The 23839-nt window shown below is 37.9% G+C and overlaps 1 protein-coding gene across 1 annotated transcript in view; it reads left to right on the forward strand.

Moving 5' to 3' along the window:
- Positions 1-23839, forward strand: part of UBR1 (ubiquitin protein ligase E3 component n-recognin 1) — a 167912-nt gene that overhangs the window by 121915 nt on the left and 22158 nt on the right. Inside the window, exons 33-40 of the mRNA XM_007119577.3 lie at positions 1157-1254; positions 4602-4695; positions 5758-5906; positions 10025-10080; positions 12635-12731; positions 17200-17267; positions 18262-18412; positions 22935-23022. Of these exons, the coding sequence (XP_007119639.2) occupies positions 1157-1254; positions 4602-4695; positions 5758-5906; positions 10025-10080; positions 12635-12731; positions 17200-17267; positions 18262-18412; positions 22935-23022 (801 nt within the window). The remainder of the gene's footprint in view (positions 1-1156; positions 1255-4601; positions 4696-5757; positions 5907-10024; positions 10081-12634; positions 12732-17199; positions 17268-18261; positions 18413-22934; positions 23023-23839) is intronic.

Below are 23839 nucleotides of genomic sequence, written 5' to 3' on the forward strand. Positions count from 1 at the left end.
TTCGTAGTTCCCGTTGTTTTTGGTGTCTGTTCCCAGTGGCTAAGATTGGTTCAGTGGGTTGTGTAGGTTTCCTGGTGGAGGGGACTAGTGCCTGTGTGCTGGTGGATGAGGCTGGATCTTGTCTTTCTGGTGGGCAGGTCCACGTCTGGTGGTGTGTTTTGGGGTGTCTGTGGCCTTATTATGATTTTAGGCAGCCTCTCTGCTAATGGGTGGGGTTGTGTTCCTATCTTGCTAGTTGTTTGGCATAGGGTGTCCAGCACTGTAGCTTGCTGATCGTTGAGTGAAGCTGGTTCTTGGTGTTGAGATGGAGATCTCTAGGAGATTTTCGCCGTTTTATATTATGTGGAGCTGGGATGTCTCTTGTGGACCAGTGTCCTGAAGTTGGCTCTCCCACCTCAGAGGCACAGCACTGACTCCTGGCTGGAGCACCAAGAGCCTTTCATCCACATGGCTCAGGTTTCCTTTCTTATTTGCAAAGTGTGCCTTCATGGGCTTCTGCAGCACAGCTGATTTGTTTTGTTTGAGGGCTCTGACTTTAACAGCAAGTCTCCTGTGGGGTGTCAGCAAGCCGGGAGACGCTGGTCATCTGAACGCATACAAACCAGATACCAGACAGCCTAGCAAAGGTTTCCGCCAGATGTGTCAGCTCAGGAAGGTCTAATCCTCATCCCCCAACAACTCCTCAGACTCCCATGCGTGTGACCCTTTTATCGTCCTTTGTGCTTAGTCTAGTTTCACTCGCTCGTAGGGTACCACATGTGGAGGTACTGCACCGAGCACTTCAGACGAGAGTTCCTAGTGTGAAACGACTGCGACAGCACCTCAGCTTAGACGCTGCCGGTGACTCTGTGATTCAAGATGGCGGCCGATACCTAGTTTTTGACTTGAGCAGCTAGAATGGTGATTTCATTTACTGACATTTATTACTTCCAGGTGATGGGTGTATGGGTGGTATCTTGTTCTTTGTACTTTAAAACTTTTCTTCCCTCCCAAAACTACATTTTTAGACACATGTGTTTCTATGACCTAGGAAGCTAATCTGGAGGAGTTTGACTTTTTCTTACAGCCATTTATCCATGGAAAGACCCTTAAAATTCAGCTTTTCAGTTTGACTTTGTGCCAATGGCTTTAATAATTTTTAAATATCATTTTTCAGTGAGAATACAGAAGCTCTTGCTCAACTTTTGACCCTGGCACGATGGATACAGACTGTTCTGGCCAGAATAACAGGTTATAATATGAAACATGCTAAAGGTTTGCTTAAAATTATTTTATATTCAGCTGTGTGAGATTTAAGTGTCACAGTCTTTATTTTTTTGAAAGTACTATTGCTCTAAAATATGTTTTGCACATACAGATTTGTTAAATATTAGGAAATAGAGGTTTTTTTAGGCCAAGGCTAAGTTTGGCTTAAATCACTTTTCTCAATTTAATAATTTTTCATACTATGAGGCAGTGTGGACAGTAATTAATCTGGAGTCACAATGCTTGGGTTTAAGTCTTAGATCTATCACTTACTGTCTGTGTGATCTTGGAAAAGTTACTTAACCTCTCTGTGCCTCAGCTTTCTTATTTGCAAAGTGGGAATGATAATAGTACCTATCTCATTGATTGAAGGATTGAGTTATCCTACATAAAGTAGAACAGTGCATGGTACACAGTAAATACTATATAAGTGTTAACTATTATTAATACTGTTAATATGTTGTAATTAATATTAATAACAACAAACATTTGGAAATTATTACCCCATTTATATATTCTTCACAATTGAGAGATAAGACTACCTAAAGACTCAGAGAAGTAAACAATGGCAGGCAGATTGGGGAAGAAGTAAAAATCTGAGGAATGTTTAGTACAGGCAGTGAGTTTCCTGGGTTTTTTGTTCCTCCTTTATTTCCCAGTTTTGACTCCAGGGTAGCCTGAGTCACAGAACTATGCAGTGGACATGAACAGTATAAAAAATCCAGGACAGATGCCATCTTTCTGGCTAGAGGACTGGAAAAGGAGCCCCTCAGAGCTAGAGAGTATAAAGGGAATTCTTTTTTTTTTCTTTTTTTTTTTCTTTTTTTTTTTAACATCTTTATTGGAGTATAATTGCTTTACAATGGTGTGTTAGTTTCTCCTTTATAACAAAGTGAATCAGTTATACATATACATATATCCTCATATCTCTTCCCTCTTGCATCTCCCTCCTTCCCACCCTCCCTATCCCACCCCTCTAGGTGGTCACAAAGCATCGAGCTGATCTCCCTGTGCTGTGCGGCTGCTTCCCACTAGCTATCAGTTTTACATTTGGTAGTGTATATATGTCCATGCCACTTGTGTTTTTTTTCCTCTCTTTTGGCTCTTTCCCAAGGCCAGCTCCAGTCATGGAACTGCACTGCCATGGTGGCCACATAAATATCTAAAATCCCAAGAGAAAACCAGTCTTACTGGCCAAAAGATGTGGGAGAAATGGGACCACTATATTCCAAAAACTTCAGGGTGAATCCTCATTATTTTTTTCTTTGCCTCACATCTTCACCGCAAGGTTAACCCCAGTCAGCACAGGGGACTAAAACTGAGAGAACTTGGTCATTTTGACCAGAGGAACTGGGAAAAACGGCCCCTTGGAGCTAGAGAGTATAGGGGGGAATCCCAGAGAGGAGAGAGCTGTAGAAGGGAATCTCCTACTTTTGAGACAAACACAAGTCCTGAGCTCAGCTCCAAGCTGCACGTGTGTGGAACAGGCCCAAAGAAGCATAGCAACAGCTTTGAGACTGAAGCTGCATTAAACCACCGCTCAAGTCCCAGACTAAGCCCTGAGTAGTACATATACTGGCAGACCCAAACAGCATAGCAAAGGCTCTGAAAACTAACATTGGAACCACCACTCACAGGGAGTGAGACAGAACTTGTTGAACCTAATTTGGGTTGGGTTGATTGCCTTCTAGAACAGCAACAAAAAAGGTACATTTTTCCAGAGAATGTTAATGGGGACCAGTAATGTTCAAATATATTCACAATGTAATATTCAAAGCATCCAAGACACAATCCAGAATTACTGAAGGTACAGAGAACCAGGAGAATCTGACCAACTCTCAAGGAAAAAAACAGTCAACCAACTGCCAATCCTGAGATGTTTTAGTGTTGAACTTTTCAGACAAAAAGTATAAAACAGCTTTATAATCATGAAACATGAAATAAAGGTGAACACTCGTGAAGTGAATGGAAAGATAGGAGTTCTCAGCAGGAAAAAATAGAAACTATAAAAAAAGAACCAAATGGAGATAACAGAATTGAAAAAATACTGTATGAATTTAAAAATTAACTGAATGGGGGCTTCCCTGGTGGCGCAGTGGTTAAGAATCTGCCTGCCAATGCAGGGGACATGGGTTCGAGCCCTGGTCTGGGAAGATCCCACAGGCTGCAGAGCAGTGAAGCCTTTGCGCCTAGAGCCCATGAGCCACAGCTACTGAAGCCCGCACGCCACAACTACTGAGCCCATGTGCTGCAACTATTGAAGCCCGCGCAGCTAGAGCCTGTGCTCCCCAACAAGAGAAGCCACCTCAATGAGAAGCCCTTGCACCAGAACGAAGAGTAACCCCTGCTCGCAGCAAGTAGAGAAAGACCGCACACAGCAACGGAAGACCCAACGCAGCCAAAAAATTAATTAATTAATTAATTAATTAAATCTATTAGAAAAGAAGAATAAAATTTTAACTGAATGGGCTCAGTAGTAGAATGGAGACGGTGAGATAAGAGTCAGTGAATTTTAAATTAGATCAGGGGAAATTATACAATGAAGAATAGACAGAAAAGTGATGAGAAAAGCGATGCAGTATCCTTAGGGACATATGGAACCTTTTTTGTTCCCTTTAACCCAATATTTGTGTCACTGAAGTCCTGAAAAGAGAAAGGATGGTACAGAAAAAATATTGAAGAAATAATAGCTGGAAGCTTTCCAAACTTGGAGAAAGACTTAAATTTATAGGTTTAAGAAGCTCAGTGAACCTCAAACTTAAAAGCATACTTAGATAGGTCATACCCAAACTGCTGAAAACCAAAGATGAAGAAAAGAATCTCAAGAGCCACCAGAAAAAAATAAGTCATTTCACATACGGGAATAACAATTCTAATTTGATAAGGAAATGGAGCCACAGAGAGGTTTAGTATTTACCCAGGGTCTTAGTAACAGTCACTGGCAGAGCTAGGATTCATACCCAGGCAGCTTGGCTCCAGATCCTTGTTCTTACTCACTAATGCATGCTGCCTTACTAATAGAATACTATGCATTCGTTAAAAATAGAAATACAGAGGGTCAGTTACTGATGTGGAAGACATTTATGATCTATTAGCAAAAAAACAAGATACAGAACAGTACTAGAGATGTTGTCCTTTTTAAAAAAAATCTACACGTGTAACATTTTTATGGAGAACAGAAGAATATCACCGTAATGCCATCTGGTTATCTAGGTGGAGAAATTGTGAATGATTATTTATTGCTTATTAACATTTTCTCAGTTTTCTAAAATGATCATATATAATTTACAAAAGCTAGAAAAGTGTGTGTCAGGCTAAACTGCTGTGATTTTTCTTTTTTCCTTTTAATTTGTAAGGAGAAAAGCCAACAATTCCAGTCTTGTTTGATCAAGGAATGGGTGATTCCACTTTTGAGTTCCATTCTATTCTGAGTTTTGGAGTTCAGTCTTCGTAAGTATCTAAACAAGAGAAGTTTGTAAGTGGTTGTGAAAATAAGAGTGAAGAACAGTTCTTCTTTCCTTCCTTCTTGCTTTATTTGTAAAATTGTTTTCTTTATCCCATTTTTGTCTTGTTGCTTTCTCTCTAGAGTTTTATTTGTACTAATGAAATGAAGTGGTTTGAGATATTAGAGTAATATGTATTTAATATGTATTAGGGTGAACCATGCCTATAATTAACTGTTTTTGACCAACAAAAATACTATTTTTATATAGTCCAACCTACAAGAAGAACAGAATTTAAGAGACTTAAGTGAAAATCACATCTGACTTGCTCTGTGACTTCTGAAAAGTCTCAGGTCACTCCAGCCCTACCACAATTCATTTTCTTATTTGTAAGATTGAGACAGTGGTCTCCTAACTTACCTCATAAGGTTAATGGAAAGATATTTATGTGAAGGCACTTTGAAAAATATAATATATCCAGATTAGATATTACTAGTTAATGAATATTATCTGAGGTACATTTTTCTAGTTGTGATCCTTGTTTACATTATGTATCCCATTGCTACTGAAAATATTTGTTACTTGCAACAAATAGAAGTTCAGGAAACCAGAAATAATCATTGCTAGTACATGTATTATTATATACACACACAGACATACACACAACCCTAACAGCACAGAAGTACTTCTTGATCCCTTATCCATACACTAAAACTTATGTCAGATCTGTTTCCTCTGAGTTTTAATCCTCTCTCCAATCTGTTCCTTAATTTGGACCTGGACCCTTTCTGCTGTGAACATTTACTGCATCTTTTATAAGAAGTTATCTGGGTCATTACCATTTTGTCGGAGACATTTTTCTACCTGTAGGAGTTACAGTTCTGCATTTCCCATTTTTTCTTAAGGAATAAATCTTCTTTAGCAGCTCTTATCTCTAATTTGACAAAGGGTAGTTTACTTTGTCAGAAGGAGTTAAATTCTTGCTTTGGTACTTAATTGGACTTCTCAGTAGGTAGCCCCTTTTACTAGACCATTATATCAATATAAATTTTTCTTGTTTTATTTTTAGGATAAAATATTCTAATAGCATCAAGGAAATGGTCCTTCTCTTTGCCACAACAATTTATAGAATTGGATTGAAAGTGCCTCCTGATGAAACGGATCCTCGAATCCCCATGATGACCTGGAGTACATGTGCTTTCACTATCCAGGCAATTGGTAAAGCCCATAAGAGAACTAGTTTGGAGCTTTATAGAAACAGAATTAACATTGATTGACCAAAAATTATTCCTTTTTTTCCCTGATGGCCTGGAATACTTTGACTTGTTTAAGGACTCTTGGTATATCAGTAGATTAGGTGACATGATGCCATTTTTTAGCCTTAGAATATTTTGTATTAATCTCTTTTAACTACAAAAATGGGCATATAAACTAAAAATACTTGAAAGGGACAGCATGAAGCAAGCTATATTCGAAAGGTGGCAGAGTTACAACCCTGGAAGATCAGAGAAAAAGCAAAGGAAGAAGAATCAACCCAGAAATGTCCAGTATTTTTATTTCTTTTACACTTTGATATAAAAAGAAAGGTAAACCAAAGTCATCTAAAAAATTACCAGTAAAGAGAAAGGAAGACTGAGGTGGTCAGGAGAGACAGATTAGCAGCAAGAAACATACCAAGTCTGAAGGGAAGCCTACTGTCAAGTTCTCTGCCATGTTGAAAGTTTCTTAGAGAAAAGTGTAGCTATCAAATCAACATGTTGTGCACCAGCAGTCCCCAACCTTTTTGGCACCAGGGACCAGTTTCATGGAAGACAGTTCTTCTGTGGACTGGTGGCTGGGGGGTGGGGGAGTGGTTCAGGCGATAATGCAGGCGATGGGGAACGATAGTTGAAGCTTCGCTCACTCGCTGCTCACCTCCTGCTGTGCGGCCCGGTTCCTACCAGGTCACTGACCGATATCGGTCCGCAACCTGGGGGTTGGGGACCCCTGTTTTACACCTTAAACTTACACAGTGTTATATATCTCATTAAAGCCGGGGGTAGGGGCTTCCCTGGCGGCACAGTGGTTGAGAATATGCCTGCCAATTCAGGGGACATGGGTTCGAGCCCTGGTCTGGGAGGATCCCACATGCCACGGAGCGACTGGGCCCGTGAGCCACAACTGCTGAGCCTGCGCGTCTGGAGCCTGTGCTCCGCAACGGGAGAGGCTGCAGCAGTGAGAGGCCCGTGCACCGCGATGAGGAGTGGCCCCCGCTCGCCGCAACTGGAGAAAGCCCTCGCACAGAAACGAAGACCCAACACAGCCAAAAATAAATAAATAAACAAAATAAATTTATTAAAAAAAAAAAAAAAGCCGGGGGTAGTGAAGCAGTGAAGAATTGCTTAGATTTTTAGATTAGTATATTTGCTCATGACAGTCACAAGATAGGGTACTACATGAAAAAGAGTTAAGAACTAATTCTTTCATGTCATCTTTATCCAAGCCAGTTTCAGACTCATTTTCCAGTTTTTCTGGTAGTTGTTTTTAATGGTTCTACCACATTTTCTTCATTTAAATATAGTTTTGTAATAAGACACTATTTCATGATTTGAAGTAAGCATGAAGCCGCTTTTGTTTTTTTAAATAAATTTATTTATATTTTATTTTTGGCTGCGTTGGGTCTTCATTGCTGCACACAGGCTTTCTCTAGTTGCAGCGAGCGCGTGCTACTCTTTGTTGCGGTGCATGGGCTTCTCATTGCAGTGGCTTCTCTTGTTGTGGAGCATGGGCTCTAGGTGCAGGGCTTCAGTAGTTGTGGCTCGTGGGCTCAGTAGTTGTGGCGCACGGTCTTAGTTGCTCTGCAGCATGTAGGATCTACCAGGGCTCGAACCCATGGCCCCTGCATTGGCAGGCAGATTCTTAACCACTGCGCCACCAGGGAATTCCAAGCCACTTCTTTCACAGAGCCTTCCTGGATATCAGCATCAGTCTCTGTGAACAGATTTTAGAAGTTATTTCCAAACCTGTCAGACTTAAATTGTGGGTAAAAAATAAATACACAGGTTTATATTTAATATGATTAAATAAAATGAGAAAAGGAAAAGATGAGGTTTAAATAGAATCTGAACAATATGATATGAAATGTAAAGCATTCTTTTGGAGTCATGATCTACTAAATATCTTCAGATTTCCAGTGAAGGTGCTTTTACACTTTACTATTTTGGGAACACAAGCATTAGGAATTGGAAATTTATATTTAGGCATTGCACATTTTAAAAAGTGACAGTTTTGTTATAGAGTAGATGAGAAATTCATTGGAGAATAGGACTGAATCTTCATTTGTGTTTCTGTAACATAGTAATTGGAATCTATTTGATTAATAGAGTGTTATATAGTTTTCACTCTAGGGCTTTTTCCATCCAGTGGATATAATGCTATACTTTATTCCTAGTACATAAACAGCTAACTTAACTCACTCCCTGTGGGTGTGGAGAGACATATACAGGATGTGTTGGCACAGTTATGAAAAATAGTTGAGGAATCAAAACAGAGGGTCTGACAAAGAGAATGGAAGAAGAGGACAAATATTGTCAATCGATCACTTTGTGAATAACATATGCTGCATAACAAGAGGGAGCCCTTCTGAGATAAAGGCACTAATCTGAAGAATTTAGAACTTCCTCACTCAGATTATTTAACAAAACTTCTTCCCAAGCAATACCCAAGAAATAACAAAGTTTTGTTTAATGACTATTTCCAAAGTCCATAAAATGTCAGTTCAGGAATTGTTTCAAAACCAATAGGGTGGTTATATGATCCACACATCCTCAAAATTTTAAAAATATATATAGAAATCATATGATACTCATTTTAATATAAAATTTACAAATATAAAATCAGTACTGAACTGAAAAGATATATTAGTAGGTTTTAGACTTGTTCAAGTGACTTTTGTAACACAATATATAATATTCAGTTAAACATCTGGTATCTAATGGTAAAAAAACTACCAGCAAATTGAGGTTACATTTAGAATTAAACATGGTGGTACTTGATTTAGTTCATACTGACCTTTTAACTATCGCATTTTGCGTTTCATGGTGTCTAGATCAGCCAAAATTTTGTCCATTTTAGCCAGTTCTGTTTTTCTATTTTTTCTGCTTTCTTCAAAGCTAGAATAAGAAAAAATACATGATAAAAAAAATGCAAAAAGAAAATAGGAAATAAGGCTTTCACTCTCACAGATGTGTTTGCTGCCAAGGATCAGTGAAAATAAGAGTAATTTAGTAATAAATACCCTAGCCAACAAGGCAAAATATATTTCTGAAGCCATGCTTTTTTGGTATTTTCAGTTTCATCTTTTTATCCTATAAATTAATTGTTTTTTAATAGTACCTAAAAGAGCAATAAGGTTACTTACATCTGTCTTATGTATTATTTTTTTAACAAAATAGGTGTTACTATATTTTAAAAATTACTTATTTAAAAACTTTTTGCAGAGGACAAATACTGTATGTTTTTATTTATATGTGCTATCTAAAATATAAAACAAATGAACAAATACAGCAAACAAACTCACAGATACGAAGGACAAACTAGTGGTTACCAGAGGGGAGAGGGGTAGGGGTAAGGGCAAAATAGGTGAAGGAGATTAAGAGGTACAAACTACTAGGTACAAAATAAATGTTACAAGGAAGTAATACAAAGCACAGGAATATAGTCAGTATTTTATAATAACTTTGTATGGAGTATAATCTGTAAAAATATCAAATTACTATACACCTGAACTTAATATAATATTGTAAGTCAACTATACTTCAATTAAAGAAAAAAAATTTCTTTTGCATAGAAATTTTTTTTTTAAAGGAGGATAAATGAACCAGAATGCTTTGTTTTTCCCAGGTATTCTGTATTGATTGCTGCAGGGACTTTATTATTTGTAGTAGCAATTTGTGAATGATCTACATTTGCCTCTGTAGTATTCTCTCACTCAAAAGTTTGGAAATTTGGGGGACTTCCCTGGTGGTCCAGTAGTTAAGACTCCGTGCTCCCAATGCAGGGGGCCCGGGTTTGACCCGGTGCCGCATGCCACAACTAAAAGAGTCCACATGTAGCAACGATGGTCCCGTGTGCCGCAACTAAGACTCGGTGCAGCGAAATAAATAAATAAATAAATATTTTAAAAAATTTGCGGGGGGATATTTTGGCATAGACTTAAACATGAAATTTTGAAGGGGAAAAGTGCAAAGCATCTGGTCAAAAATAAGATTAGTTAAAGAACATCTGATAGACAGAAACCAAGTATACAATGTAGCAGTATTCAGAATTTATCATTTCTGTTTTTCTTACTCTTTGAGAAAACCTCTTGGGAGATGAAGGAAAACCTTTGTTTGGAGCACTTCAAAATAGACAGGTATGTGTATTCCAACAGGGTACGTGTAACTCATGGTATGCTTTTTTAGGGAGTCCACGGTAAATTTATCATTTAAAAAAATCTTTATTCCTTTTTCTGTGAAAGTTAGCAGAATTCTGTTAAAAAAAAAAAAGCTACTTCAGTTCATAGGAGACTGAAAGGCCAACATTGTACACTTTGGAGAGTTTTCTCAATCTTGGTGGTTAAATATAATTCACAGAAAGATTTCTGATGATACTTGGTTAGTTTTTATCCCCTTCTCTGTTTATTTCCAAATCAGAATCCTAGTGTCTCCTACATTTTTCCTTCTCACTAATTTTGCACCATCATTAATATTAAGTATTAATGCTGGCTTAGCTCTGGATAAATCATCATACTGAATTCAAGAATAAAACTAAACCATGACTCCTTGATGGGCAGATCCTGACTCTGTATAACTATACTCCTGCCTCAGGCCCAAGCCTCATAACATTGGGGACCCTGAAAAACAGTACTTAAGAAATGTGCTTAGTAGCCCTGTGAAAACAAACTGGGCAACAGGATTCCCTAGACCACCTACCTCCTAGCCATTTCTCTCTCTCTCTTATTATCTGATAGCTGACACAGGGGGCTTGGAGTCCACAATGTGCTTCCCTATAGTTCCCATCCTTCCATCTGGGAAGCAGAAGATCTGTTCCCTGAATTCAGTGATTTTCTGCCATCATTTTAGAATTTCTATAAATACGTTTATTTGCACAGGCCTCGATAGAATAATTTAGGCCAGACATTTAAGAGAATGACTCTGGGGAAAATGAGTACTTAAATGAGAATTGAGATGATTATATCTTTAATACCTCTTTGTCATGGGAAAATCTATTTAAAAAATTCGGTGAAGTCATAAAACTTTTTAGAAGTATTAAAAATATTGTAACTAAATTTGCAAGAATGTAAAGTATATAGTAAGTCTGCACTAATTCTTGCAGACTGGGATTGGTTTTTACAGTGAATTTGTTTTTCCCAGGTATTCTGTATTGATTGCTGCAGGGACTTTATTATTTGTAGTAGCAATTTGTGAATGATCTACATTTGCCTCTGTAGTATTCTCTCACTCAAAAGTTTGGAAATTTGGGGGACTTCCCTGGTGGTCCAGTAGTTAAGACTCCGTGCTCCCAATGCAGGGGGCCCGGGTTTGACCCGGTGCCGCATGCCACAACTAAAAGAGTCCACATGTAGCAACGATGGTCCCGTGTGCCGCAACTAAGACTCGGTGCAGCGAAATAAATAAATAAATAAATATTTTAAAAAATTTGGGGGGGGATATTTTGGCATAGACTTAAACATGAAATTTTGAAGGGGAAAAGTGCAAAGCATCTGGTCAAAAATAAGATTAGTTAAAGAACATCTGATAGACAGAAACCAAGTATACAATGTAGCAGTATTCAGAATTTATCATTTCTGTTTTTCTTACTCTTTGAGAAAACCTCTTGGGAGATGAAGGAAAACCTTTGTTTGGAGCACTTCAAAATAGACAGGTATGTGTATTCCAACAGGGTACGTGTAACTCATGGTATGCTTTTTTAGGGAGTCCACGGTAAATTTATCATTTAAAAAAATCTTTATTCCTTTTTCTGTGAAAGTTAGCAGAATTCTGTTAAAAAAAAAAAAGCTACTTCAGTTCATAGGAGACTGAAAGGCCAACATTGTACACTTTGGAGAGTTTTCTCAATCTTGGTGGTTAAATATAATTCACAGAAAGATTTCTGATGATACTTGGTTAGTTTTTATCCCCTTCTCTGTTTATTTCCAAATCAGAATCCTAGTGTCTCCTACATTTTTCCTTCTCACTAATTTTGCACCATCATTAATATTAAGTATTAATGCTGGCTTAGCTCTGGATAAATCATCATACTGAATTCAAGAATAAAACTAAACCATGACTCCTTGATGGGCAGATCCTGACTCTGTATAACTATACTCCTGCCTCAGGCCCAAGCCTCATAACATTGGGGACCCTGAAAAACAGTACTTAAGAAATGTGCTTAGTAGCCCTGTGAAAACAAACTGGGCAACAGGATTCCCTAGACCACCTACCTCCTAGCCATTTCTCTCTCTCTCTTATTATCTGATAGCTGACACAGGGGGCTTGGAGTCCACAATGTGCTTCCCTATAGTTCCCATCCTTCCATCTGGGAAGCAGAAGATCTGTTCCCTGAATTCAGTGATTTTCTGCCATCATTTTAGAATTTCTATAAATACGTTTATTTGCACAGGCCTCGATAGAATAATTTAGGCCAGACATTTAAGAGAATGACTCTGGGGAAAATGAGTACTTAAATGAGAATTGAGATGATTATATCTTTAATACCTCTTTGTCATGGGAAAATCTATTTAAAAAATTCGGTGAAGTCATAAAACTTTTTAGAAGTATTAAAAATATTGTAACTAAATTTGCAAGAATGTAAAGTATATAGTAAGTCTGCACTAATTCTTGCAGACTGGGATTGGTTTTTACAGTGAATGACTTAGGTCTTTTATCTTCCTTTATCTTTTTATCTTCCCCTCTCTTACAATCTAGCATAATGGTCTGAAAGCATTAATGCAGTTTGCCGTTGCACAAAGGATTACCTGTTCTCAGGTCCTGATACAGAAACATCTGATTCGTCTTCTATCAGGTAGAGTCTTCTCTGAATTATTATTATTATGTTATTTATGTGTCTTTTCCCATTGCATTTCTGGCAGTGTATTTTATTAGGAGACAACACACTGTACTAATTTTGGATACTCATTACCACCGCCTTACAAAAGAAAAAACAAAAAGAAAGCAAAACACATGGCTGCCCCTTTAATACCTGCAATCCAATCTTTTTTTTTTTTTTGTGGTATGCGGGCCTCCCTCTGCCGTGGCCTCTCCCATTGCGGAGCACAGGCTCCGGACGCGCAGGCTCAGCGGCCATGGCCCACGGGCCCAGCCGCTCCGCGGCATGTGGGATCCTCCCAGACCGGGGCGCGAACCCGGTTTCCCTGCATCGGCAGGTGGACGCGCAACCACTGCGCCACCAGGGAAGTCCAATACCTGCAATCTTATTTTTAAAACCAAGTGTTTTCAAATGTTGTCAACGTGTATCGGTTATACCCACCTAGGGGCTTTTTTGAACCAGCATCCACAATCACTAACATCTTGTATCTCAGTCTGGTTAGAAAAGGGAGCAGTGATGTGGCTAGATCATTTAAAAATATGTTTAGTTTTGCTGGTGTGTATCAAAGTCATATAAAAATAATAGAAGTGCTAAGTGTGGTAATCTCAGACTGTAGGTCCATGCATGCCCTTTTCTTTGAGAAACAGGCTGTAACAGCTGAGTTGGGTTGGTTTTTTTTTTAGATTCTAACAAGCTAGAAATTAAGCCCATATGGTACTCAATATAAAAATAAAAAGAGGGATTAGAGGTTATACAGTAGTAGAATGATTTGGCTTTCATTTTGGTTGTCTGCGTTTCCATTTAGGTATTTGTACTACAGGAGCTCCTTTGCGTCTAAATAGGTCAGGCTTAAAAAAGACTGTTTTTATAAGTCTTTTTATTCATAAGTTCAATATGTCACAGGTAAAGAGGTTTAAGCTTGCACTTCCTAGGTATGTTTCTACCAAATAAGAGAGTCATTCAGTCTTTTTAAGCTTTAAAGCCAGGCATAGTTTTTTTCTCGCTGATCTAACAGGCTTTTTTTCCCGAAATTGACCAGTTACTTAACCTTGAAAGTCTGTTGAAACAGGTCACTTTCCTCCTTGTTGATTCCCACAGGCTTCTTAGGGAGCTCTTCCTGGGCAGCTCTCTGTCACTCTAATGACATGGGGGTTCCATGGCTCCATCCAAATCTACCACCTAAATTTCATTAGAACTTTTACCATTCCAAGTTTTATATTTTCAAGTTAATTTCCAGCTATCTCCTGAATTAATCTCATGCTAATAGGAATCTAATATTAATGCTGTTCCCTAGTTACACACTTAAATTTTTTCTGTTTTTTCATTTACTTTTTCTCTTATTGGTCAGTTGCACAGGCCCAGAATTTTTTTTTTTTTTTGTGGTATGCGGGCCTCCCTCTGCTGTGGCCCCTCCCGTTGCGGAGCACAGGCTCCGGACGCGCAGGCCCAGCGGCCATGGCTCACGGGCCCAGCCGCTCCGCGGCACGTGGGATCCTCCCAGACCGGGGCGCGAGCCCGGTTCCCCTGCATCGGCAGGCGGACGCGCAACCACTGCGCCACCAGGGAAGCCCCAGGCCCAGAATTTTGCATGTGTTACACGTGCTTCTTTTTCTTAGGACCCCTTCCTATTGTTAACAGTTTATCCTATATTTGCACAGTAATATTTTGGTTTAGTTTTTAAATTTTTTGGTATCTCTTTTCATTTCAGTTATAATTTAGATACCTTGTTTTACCAGCACTTCCAAATAGTCTCCCTGCTTTTACATTCATCACACGTTATGGGATTTATAATGTTTAAAACACCTCAAAATAAGCACCAAACAAGGAGACTATTTAACATCATCACAGATAGCAGAAACAAATAATAGTGCATAATCTCTAATTGGCAGTAACTAATAGAATTGATGTGCTTTTGCTTTGTAACGTAGCTTTGTGCCTTTATGTAAAAGTTTGGTATGTGAAAATTTATTAGCAGGAACATCTTTATTTGCAAGGTGTTAGGGCTATAAACTCTGTATAGAGGTATAAGATATGGTCCCTGCCATTTGTAAGGCTTATGATTGAATTAAAGAAGCAGAACCTCTGTGAAAACTCACATTATAATGTAGCCAAATTCCAGATGTATGGTAAGAATACATGCTTCAAGAATTGAGACAGGAAGGGATCACTATGGGGCTCTGCTGTTTTTTTTTCCTCTAACAGGGTCCATAAAGATAAGTTGAGGGGCTTCCCTGGTGGCGCAGTGGTTGAGAGTCGGCCTGCCGATGCAGGGGACACGGGTTCGTGCGCCGGTCCCGGAAGATCCCACATGTCGCGGAGCGGCTGGGCCCATGAGCCATGGCCGCTGAGCCTGAGCGTCCGGAGCCTGTGCTCCGCAACGGGAGAGGCCCGCGTACCGCAAAAAAAAAAAAAAAAAGTTGAGAGGAACAGAGACAGCATTCTAAGCCCAGGGCACAATTTAAACAGAGATTGAGGAGGTAGGAAAGCATGTGATATGTTCAAGTTAGGCAAGTTTGATAGGAGTAGTGGCACCAATAGATAGATAGAGAAGCATGAAGTTGTTTTGATAAAAATAGAGGATCTTAAATGCCCCAATGAGAAGTCTGAACTTTATTCTTCAGGTTATTGGGAATTTTTGAAACATTTAGAGCAATAATATTCTAAAGTTAATTTGATATTGTATAGGTTGGATTGGAAAAAGGAAAAATTAAAGGTAACATGCATCTGCATGTAGTAGCGTAAATTAGGGAGGGAATTGTGATGGGCGGAGGCAAGATTTTGAATTAAAATGAGTAACTAGATTATTGAGAGAAATAGGGAAGTCCAGAAAGTCCACAATAGAGAGCTGTTTTGTGTGAAAGGTGATGAATAATGTTGTAACATGTTGATTCTGCAGTAGCAACAGGACATACAATGCTCACTGCCATGTATGTGCCAGGCATTGTACAAGGATCTTTTTATATAATCATGTCTTCGAACTGCCATTCTTCAAGGAAATTATCATTTTCCTGATTTACAGATGAAGAAACTGAGGCACAGAGAAGTTATGTGACTTGACGGAGGTCATAAAAAGAGGCAGAACTAATATTTGAATCCAAGCCTGACCTTAAAACCTATGCTTTTCCTGCTATATCACATAAGTTTTGCTGAGATATTTAATTTAGCATAAATGGAAGATTTATTTATTTATTTATAGCTATTTAGCTATTAACATAGCTAGTTAATGGCAGAGCCCTGTTATCACTTTGTTTCTTTTTTTTTTTTTTTTTTTTTTTTTTTTTTTTTTTTTTTTTGCGGTTTGCGGTACACGGACCTCTCACTGTTGTGGCCTCTCCCGTTGCGGAGCACAGGCTCCGGACGCGCAGGCTCAGCAGCCAGGGCTCACGGGCCCAGCCGCTCTGTGGCATGTGGGATCTTCCCGGACTGGGGAACGAACCTGTGTCCCCTGCATCGGCAGGCGGACTCTCAACTACTGCGCCACCAGGGAAGCCCTATCACTTTGTTTCTTAAAGCCAATATTAATAGCATTTATCGATTACTGTATGCCAGGCTCAGGATAAATACTTTTAATGCACATGTTAACGAACCTCTCAACAATCTTGTATACACTGTAGACTTAGAGAAGTCAAGTACCTTGCTTATGACAAATAGTTGCAGGAAGTACTGCATCCCATTTCTGTCTGACTCCAAAGCCCATGCTCTTAACTTTTATGGTTTTGTTTAGAATATTGGATTTGGGGTTAAGAAATTCACCTAGTCTGAATTTTAAACAAATAATAGCTTTATTGAAATAAAATTAATTCCCTCATTTTTATATATACAAAACCCTTACTGTTGTTTTGAATTCTTGATTTCACTTCCTTGTCACTCTTTCTCTGACTTCCAAATTTAGAGACTGATCAAATCAGAAAGACAAAGTTTTTGAGCTGTCTGCATTTCCTTCCATTCATCAGTCCATACAAACCATTATCTAATTTTAATTCAGGAGGATCATCTCCATACTCCTTTCATTTACAGTGCTTTTCATGCTCTCCCTGCTCCAAACCCCAAATTTGTTCATGTCTTTTATGTATCACAGAACATTTAGAAATGCGTAGTTAGGGGGGAAAAAGTGGTAGGGAACATTGTATAAAAGGAATTCTTTTTCATTCAGCAAATACTTATCGAACAATTTCTTACTTCAGTCATCCTAGTTTATTTACCCTTTGCCCCTGTATCTTATATTTCAACCATTAAATTGCATCCAGGGCTTTTTAGAGCCTTTTCTCAGTTTAGTTTATCTTTAATTATGGTTCCCATATCTTAAAGGTGTGATATACCAGTTTATCAGTTTCTGTATTATAACCCTGTTAAATTTTTGTTTCAGATGTTTATATCTTGCATTATATTTAACTACATTGCTATATGACTGACTGAATTACATTAAGGTTTTTTTGTTTTTTAGTTGTTCTTCCTAACCTAAAATCAGAAGCTACACCTTGCCTTCTATCTGTAGATCTATTTCATGTTTTGGTAAGTGTTCAGTAAATTTTTTTTTTAAGTCACTCAAGCTTAGAATTTCGTGTGTTTTCCTCATTGAAATTTATGCTCTTTGTTCAAGATTATAAATTATCAGTGTTCAAAGTTTAGTCTCTTTTGTCCATTCCCTGTATACATAGATACAGATTTGACTGAGACCATGAAAATCACTTTAAAAATGAAACCACATTTACCCTTTACTTTGTAATAGGTCTTATTCTAGTTGATTATATTTAGTTAGTGTCTATACAAGTAAACTTTTTCTAATAATGTATTTTCCCCCTTCCTCTTTTTCTCATCTTGTTTACATTCTAAGTGGTGAATGATGGGGTGAGCTGTCTTAAAATCATTAATTATTCGTGATAGGGACCAGGCCATGGGTGCATCCAGGCTTCCCCCAAAACACCTATGGTTGGGTGGCAACTGTTTTGTGAGTTTCTTGCACAGCTTTTCCATCCCTGTGAAGATTCCATTCCTTCAAAGCAAGTTCTCTAGAGAGAGCCATGGTGAAGTTGGGAGCGTGGAGTTTGTGGATGCAAGGTTAGCCAGTATCCTCTACCCAGTGGTTGTCACCCTATCTTTTGGAATCTCTTGGGGGAACCTTGAAAAGAATGCTCGTAAATGGGCCCTGCCACCTGAGATTATGATTTGATTGGACTGGGGTGGGGCCTGTGTATCAGTGTTATTTTAAGAGCTCCCCAAGTGATTATAATGTTGAATCTTCTAAAACCACAGGGTTGAGACCACTACCTAGAACTAGAATAAGTAGACCCAGCAAAGGGTTAAATCTGTTTGGTGATGACATTTGTCCTCTATTTATGGTATATTATATTGTAAAATATCTTGTTGAATAATTAGGAAAAATATGGTGGTTATTAAAAAAAAACACACAAACAGTGCAGGATCTGGTGTTCTTTACATTTAGTTATGAGATTAACTTGTGTTGGTCTTTGTTTTTACCCATGTTGATGTCCATTTTCTCTCATAGGTGGGTACTGTGTTAGCATTCCCATCCTTGTATTGGGATGATGCTGTTGATCTGCAGCCTTCATCAATTAGTTCTTCCTATAACCACCTTTATCTCTTCCATTTGATCACCATGGCACACATGCTTCAGATACTTCTTACCACAGACACAGGTAAAGCTCCCATCAGTTGTTAACTGTAAATAACATTTGCCCATGATTTATTGGCAAAATTAATTATTCTTGTGATTAATCATTTTATAATTTTTAAGTTCTGTATTATGTCTCTTATTGAATGACTGTTCATTTGTTTCTTTACGGATGCTGTTTAAACAGAAAGGTTAGAAGAACTGTGACAGGAATAATTAGCTCAACCACTTGATTCTCTAACTTGCAGCTGCTCTCTAGGTATACAGGGAGACCATTTGGATCTGCTTTTCCCTTTCTTTTTTTTTTTTCAAATTCCCCAATCTCAAGGTTGAGGATTAGTCTCTGCAGTGTTTGTCCCTACCTAAATACTTTCAGCCTTTTGATAAGCCTGTCTACGAAACATTCTTGATTCCTCCAGCTAGAATGATAGTACTTTGTTCATTTTATAGCATTTATCACATAGTGTCTTATTTTATAGTTATATCTTACTGTTGTTCCACTCCTTTCCCTGCTTCTCCTTTCTCCCTGCTCCTCCATGCCTACTGTTTCTTTAATAGGGAACATTCAAATTTCAGAATCTTCCCTCATAAGCTTCAAGTATCTAGCAACTTTTCTTATACCCAGTAAGAACTCAATAAATATTTTTTGGATGAATGTTCATTTGAGGATACATGAGTAATATAATATCATGGAATTGTGGTATAGTTGTCCTTTTAGACTCTGCTCTTAATAGAAAGCAAAGTTGGGTTTTGAGTATCAGTGATCAATAAAGGCTACTGAAAGTTCAAATAATTTAGAGGACAGATAATTAAAGTGACCTTAGAACAGTATCTAGCAAAATTACATATGCATTTACCTTTTGACCCACCAATCCCACTTCTAGGAATCTATCCCAAAGCTCTACTGGCAAAAATATGAAAGGATATAAGCACAGATTATTCATTGTGACATTATTTGGAATACCAAAAAACTGGGAGATTGGTTGTATGACCTATGGTATATCCATATAATGGAATGCTGTGCAGCTAGTAAAATGGAATGAACAAGATCTATTGAAGAAGTGATCTCCAGGATATATTATTAAGTGAAAAAAGTAGGGTACAGAACACTAGTTTTAGTATATACCTTTGTGTGAGGTATTTTATGTATATTCATGCGTATACATGCTTACATATACTCATACTTGCTTATTTTTTAAATAAATGAAACAACAGAAGTATAAACTGAAAACTAATTAAAAAGAGTTGCCTCTAGGACAAAGTAAAGAGTACAATACTTTAAGCAAAGACTTTTGTGAATGTCTTTTTAATGTAGTTGATTTAAGAACCCTAATTATACTTAACTAAAAAAAAAAAATCTAAATGGTGAAAATAATTTTTTGACAATGGAAAACAACGAATGAACCTAACAAGTGTATCAAGAAAATAATTGCTTAAGTGACTTTAAAAAACAGTATTTCAATTGTACTTCCCTAGTAGGATATATTCTGATAATGGAAGAACTACAAAAAAAAAATCTTAAATTGAACTCAGTTAGTGGTATCAGTAGTACTAATATTGTTATTTTGAAATTATTTTAGGCAGTTTTTAAAGCAAATAAGTGATTGTGTTAATGTCATTGGGAACCAAATTTTCAGTATAAGAAGGAAGACACACAAGAATAAATTCAGAAAAGTTAAGTAAAAACCAAATAATCTCCCGGTCAGAATCCCTGCAAGTTATTTTTTTGGTATCAACAGACTGATTGTAAGTTTATATGGAGAGGGAGAAGACTCAGAATAGCCAACTCAGTATTGAAGGAGAAGAACAAAGTCAGAGGACTGATACTACTTGACTTTAAGATTTACTGTAAAGCTACAGGAATCAAGACAGTGTGGTACTGGTGAAAGAACAGACCAATGAATCAATGGAATGAAACAGAGAGCCCCCAAATAGACCCACATAAATATAGTCAATTGATCTTTGATGAAGAAGCAAAGACAAATGGAGGAAAGATAATCTTTTCAACAAATCGTGCTAGAACAACTGGATATCCACATACAAGACGCAGACACAGATCTTACACCTTTCCCAAAAATTAACTAAAAATGGATTGTAGACCTAAATGTAAAAATACAAAACTATAGGGCTTCCCTGGTGGCGCAGTGGTTGAGAGTCCGCCTGCCGATGCAGGGTACACGGGTTTGTGCCCCCGGTCCGGGAAGATCCCACATGCCGTGGAGCGGCTAGACCCGTGAGCCATGGCTGCTGAGCCTGCACGTCCAGAGCCTGTGCTCCACAACGGGAGAGGCCACGACAGTGAGAGGCCCGCCTACTGCAAAAAAATACATATATATATAAAACTCCTAGAAGATAACATAGGAAAAAACCTAGGTGATCTTGGGTATGCAATGACTTTTTAGGTACAACACCAAAAGTACAATCCATGAAAGAAATAATTGGTAAGTTGGACTTCATTACAATTCAAAACTTCTGCAAAAGATTATTATCAGGAGAGTGAGAAGATAAGCCACAAACTGGTTGAATGGGTTTGCAAAAGATGCATCTGATAAAGAACTGTTATCCAAAATATACAAAGAACTCCTCTAAGATTCAATAGTAAGAAAACAAACAACCTTGTTAAAAATGGACAAAAGACCTGAACAGACACCTTGCCAAAGAAGATATCCAGATGGCAAATAAGCATATTAAAAGATGTTTAATATTAGGTGTCATTAGAGAATTACAAATTAAAACAACAACGAGATACCAGTATACATCTATCAGAATGGGCAAAATCCAGAACACTGACAGCACTGAGTACTGGCAAGGATATGGAGCAACAGGAACTCTCATTCATTGCTGGTAGGAATGAAGTCCATGCCACTTTGAAATACAGTTTGGCAGTTTCTTAACCAAACTAAACATGCTCCTACCATACAGTCCAGCAGTCATACTCCTTGGCACCTACCCAAATGAACTGAAAACCCATGTCCACACTAAACCTGCACACAGATGTTTATAGCAGCTTTATTCATAATTGCTAAAACTTGGTAGCAACCCATATGTCCTTGTGACTGGATAAATAAACTGTGGTACATCCAAGCAATGGAGTATTCTTCAGTGCTAAAAAGAAATGAGCTGTGAAGCAATGAAAAGACATGGAGGAAACCTAAATACATATAACTAAGTGAAAAAAGCAAATTTGAAAAGGCAGCATACTGTATGATTCCAACTATATGACATTCTGGAAAATGCAAAACTATGAGATAGTAAAATGACCAGTGGTGATTGGCAAGGGTTAGGGGAGAGAGAGGTGAATAGGCAGAGCACAGAGGGTTTTTAGGGTTTAATGAAACTACTCTGTGGGATACTATACTAATGGATACATCTTATACATTTGTCAAAACCTATAGAGTGTACAACAGCAAGAATTATCTCTAAGCTATGGACTTTGGGTGATAATGATGTGTCAATATAGGTTGTAACAAATGTACCAGTCCTGGTGAATGGTGCTGATAGTGGGAGAGATTGTAGGTGTTTGGGAACAGTGGGTATATGGAAATCTGTGCTTTTCTCTCAGTTTTGCTGTGAACCTAAAGCTGCTTTAAAAAATAAAGTTAATTAATGTAAAAAGATCTTGTTACATGGGTGTGTGCATTTGTCAAAATTCATTAAATGGTGCATTTAATATTTGTGCATTTTATTGCATGTAAAATTTACCTCATACTGAAAAAGAAAGTCATGTACAAATATTGAACTCTTACATTTAAATTGGAAATATCAGTATGAGTTCATGATATATTTTCCTTTAAAAAAAAAGTATATTTTCTAAAGAGACCTTAATTGAAAAAGGAGAAGAACTGGCAATATTCAAGGTAAGAGACTCAGGGTAATTTTAACTGTGGCCTTTCAGATGAATTAATGGATAAACAAAATATTTTTAAAACAAGAGAGTACTACTCAAATGTGCTGTACCCATCCCTCGCAGCAGACTGAAGGTAGGCATTTTTATCCCCATTTTAATACAATAAAACTAAAGTTCAGGGAACTTCAGGGGCTTACACAGAATTTTAACTTAAGTGGGAGAGGTGGCAGTTGCTGGAAAGGTTTAGGATGGTCCTACTAAAGGTTAAGGATAGATTATGGAGGAAAATAACCCCACACATTCTTTTTATGTGTCTCTTTGCTTGAGCAAGAAGGCAGCACAGCAACCTACTTTCCTTTCTAGAGGTTGAATTTCTACCTGCTAGCCAGGACAGCTAGGAACCCAGAGCAGGTAGATGACCACTAATTTATTTACCTGGTCATGTTATAATGAGGTAAATATTTATTAAACGTCATGTTTAGCAAGGCTGTGATTCTGCCCTATTTGTTTCTCTAGCTAACATACTGATAAAGTTTATGTAACAGTTTTAATATTCAGGTTCAACAATTTAGACGGAGAACGAGGGAAAGAACCTCAGTTGAGTTGACATTGCTTATTTTCCTGGAACCATGAAATTGAGGTTTAATTGATAAATTGAATAGCAAATTCATAGATTTATCTTTCAAAATTTCTTTTTCAGGTCTCCCCCTTGCACAAATTCAAGAAGAGAGTGAAGAGGCTCGTTCTGCATCTTCTTTCTTGGCAGAAGTTTCTCAGTATACAAGTGGGTGAGTAACAATCCATTAGTCCAGTCTATTTCAGTATTGGTTTTTTTGTTTGTTTTTTTTTTGTTTTTTGCGGTACGCGGGCCTCTCACTGTTGTGGCCTCTTCCGTTGCGGGGCACAGGCTCTGGACGCACAGGCTCAGCGGTCATGGCTCACGGGCCCAGCCGCTCCGCGGCATGTGGGATCTTCCCGGACCGGGGCACGAACCCGTGTCCCCTGCATCGGCAGGCAGACTCTCAACCACTGCGCCACCAGTGAAGCCCTTCAGTATTGTTTTTATAATTCCACATCTTTGTTCAGTTGTTTGACAGTATAACTTTTGAACCATTTTAATTCCAGTTTTTAAAAATCAGCTAAAAGGGTTTTGGAATAACAACAAGTAAAACCTACCCATTCATTTGTTTCTGAGTCTAAAACAAATTTTGACACATCTTTACTCTTGTAAACTGTTATGGGAACATAAGCAAAAGATGATAGAATTTTAACAATATGCAGCAGTTAGAATTTAAATAAATGTAAAAAGTTGAAAATAGGTTGCCCTTTTAAAGCAATTCATACAGTTAATACACTTAACTACCTAGAGGTTTTTTAAGGCTGCTGTGAGTAATATGTGAAATATATTGGCAATGCAGAGGTTAAAACCAAAAGTACAATAGAGTGCTCTGCTGCGCTTCATCTGCTGCCAAGTTCTGCTCTTTGTTTTCATCTTCTTCACCAGTCAACTTTTTTCTTTTAGTTTAAGTACTGAATATGTGTGCATGTGTATTTATTTTTATGTTAATAGACTATTTTTTAGAGCTGTTTTAGGTTTACAGAAAG

This window comes from Physeter macrocephalus, chromosome 11 (genome assembly GCF_002837175.3).
Source record: "Physeter macrocephalus isolate SW-GA chromosome 11, ASM283717v5, whole genome shotgun sequence".
In the NCBI taxonomy this organism is placed as follows: domain Eukaryota; kingdom Metazoa; phylum Chordata; class Mammalia; order Artiodactyla; family Physeteridae; genus Physeter; species Physeter macrocephalus.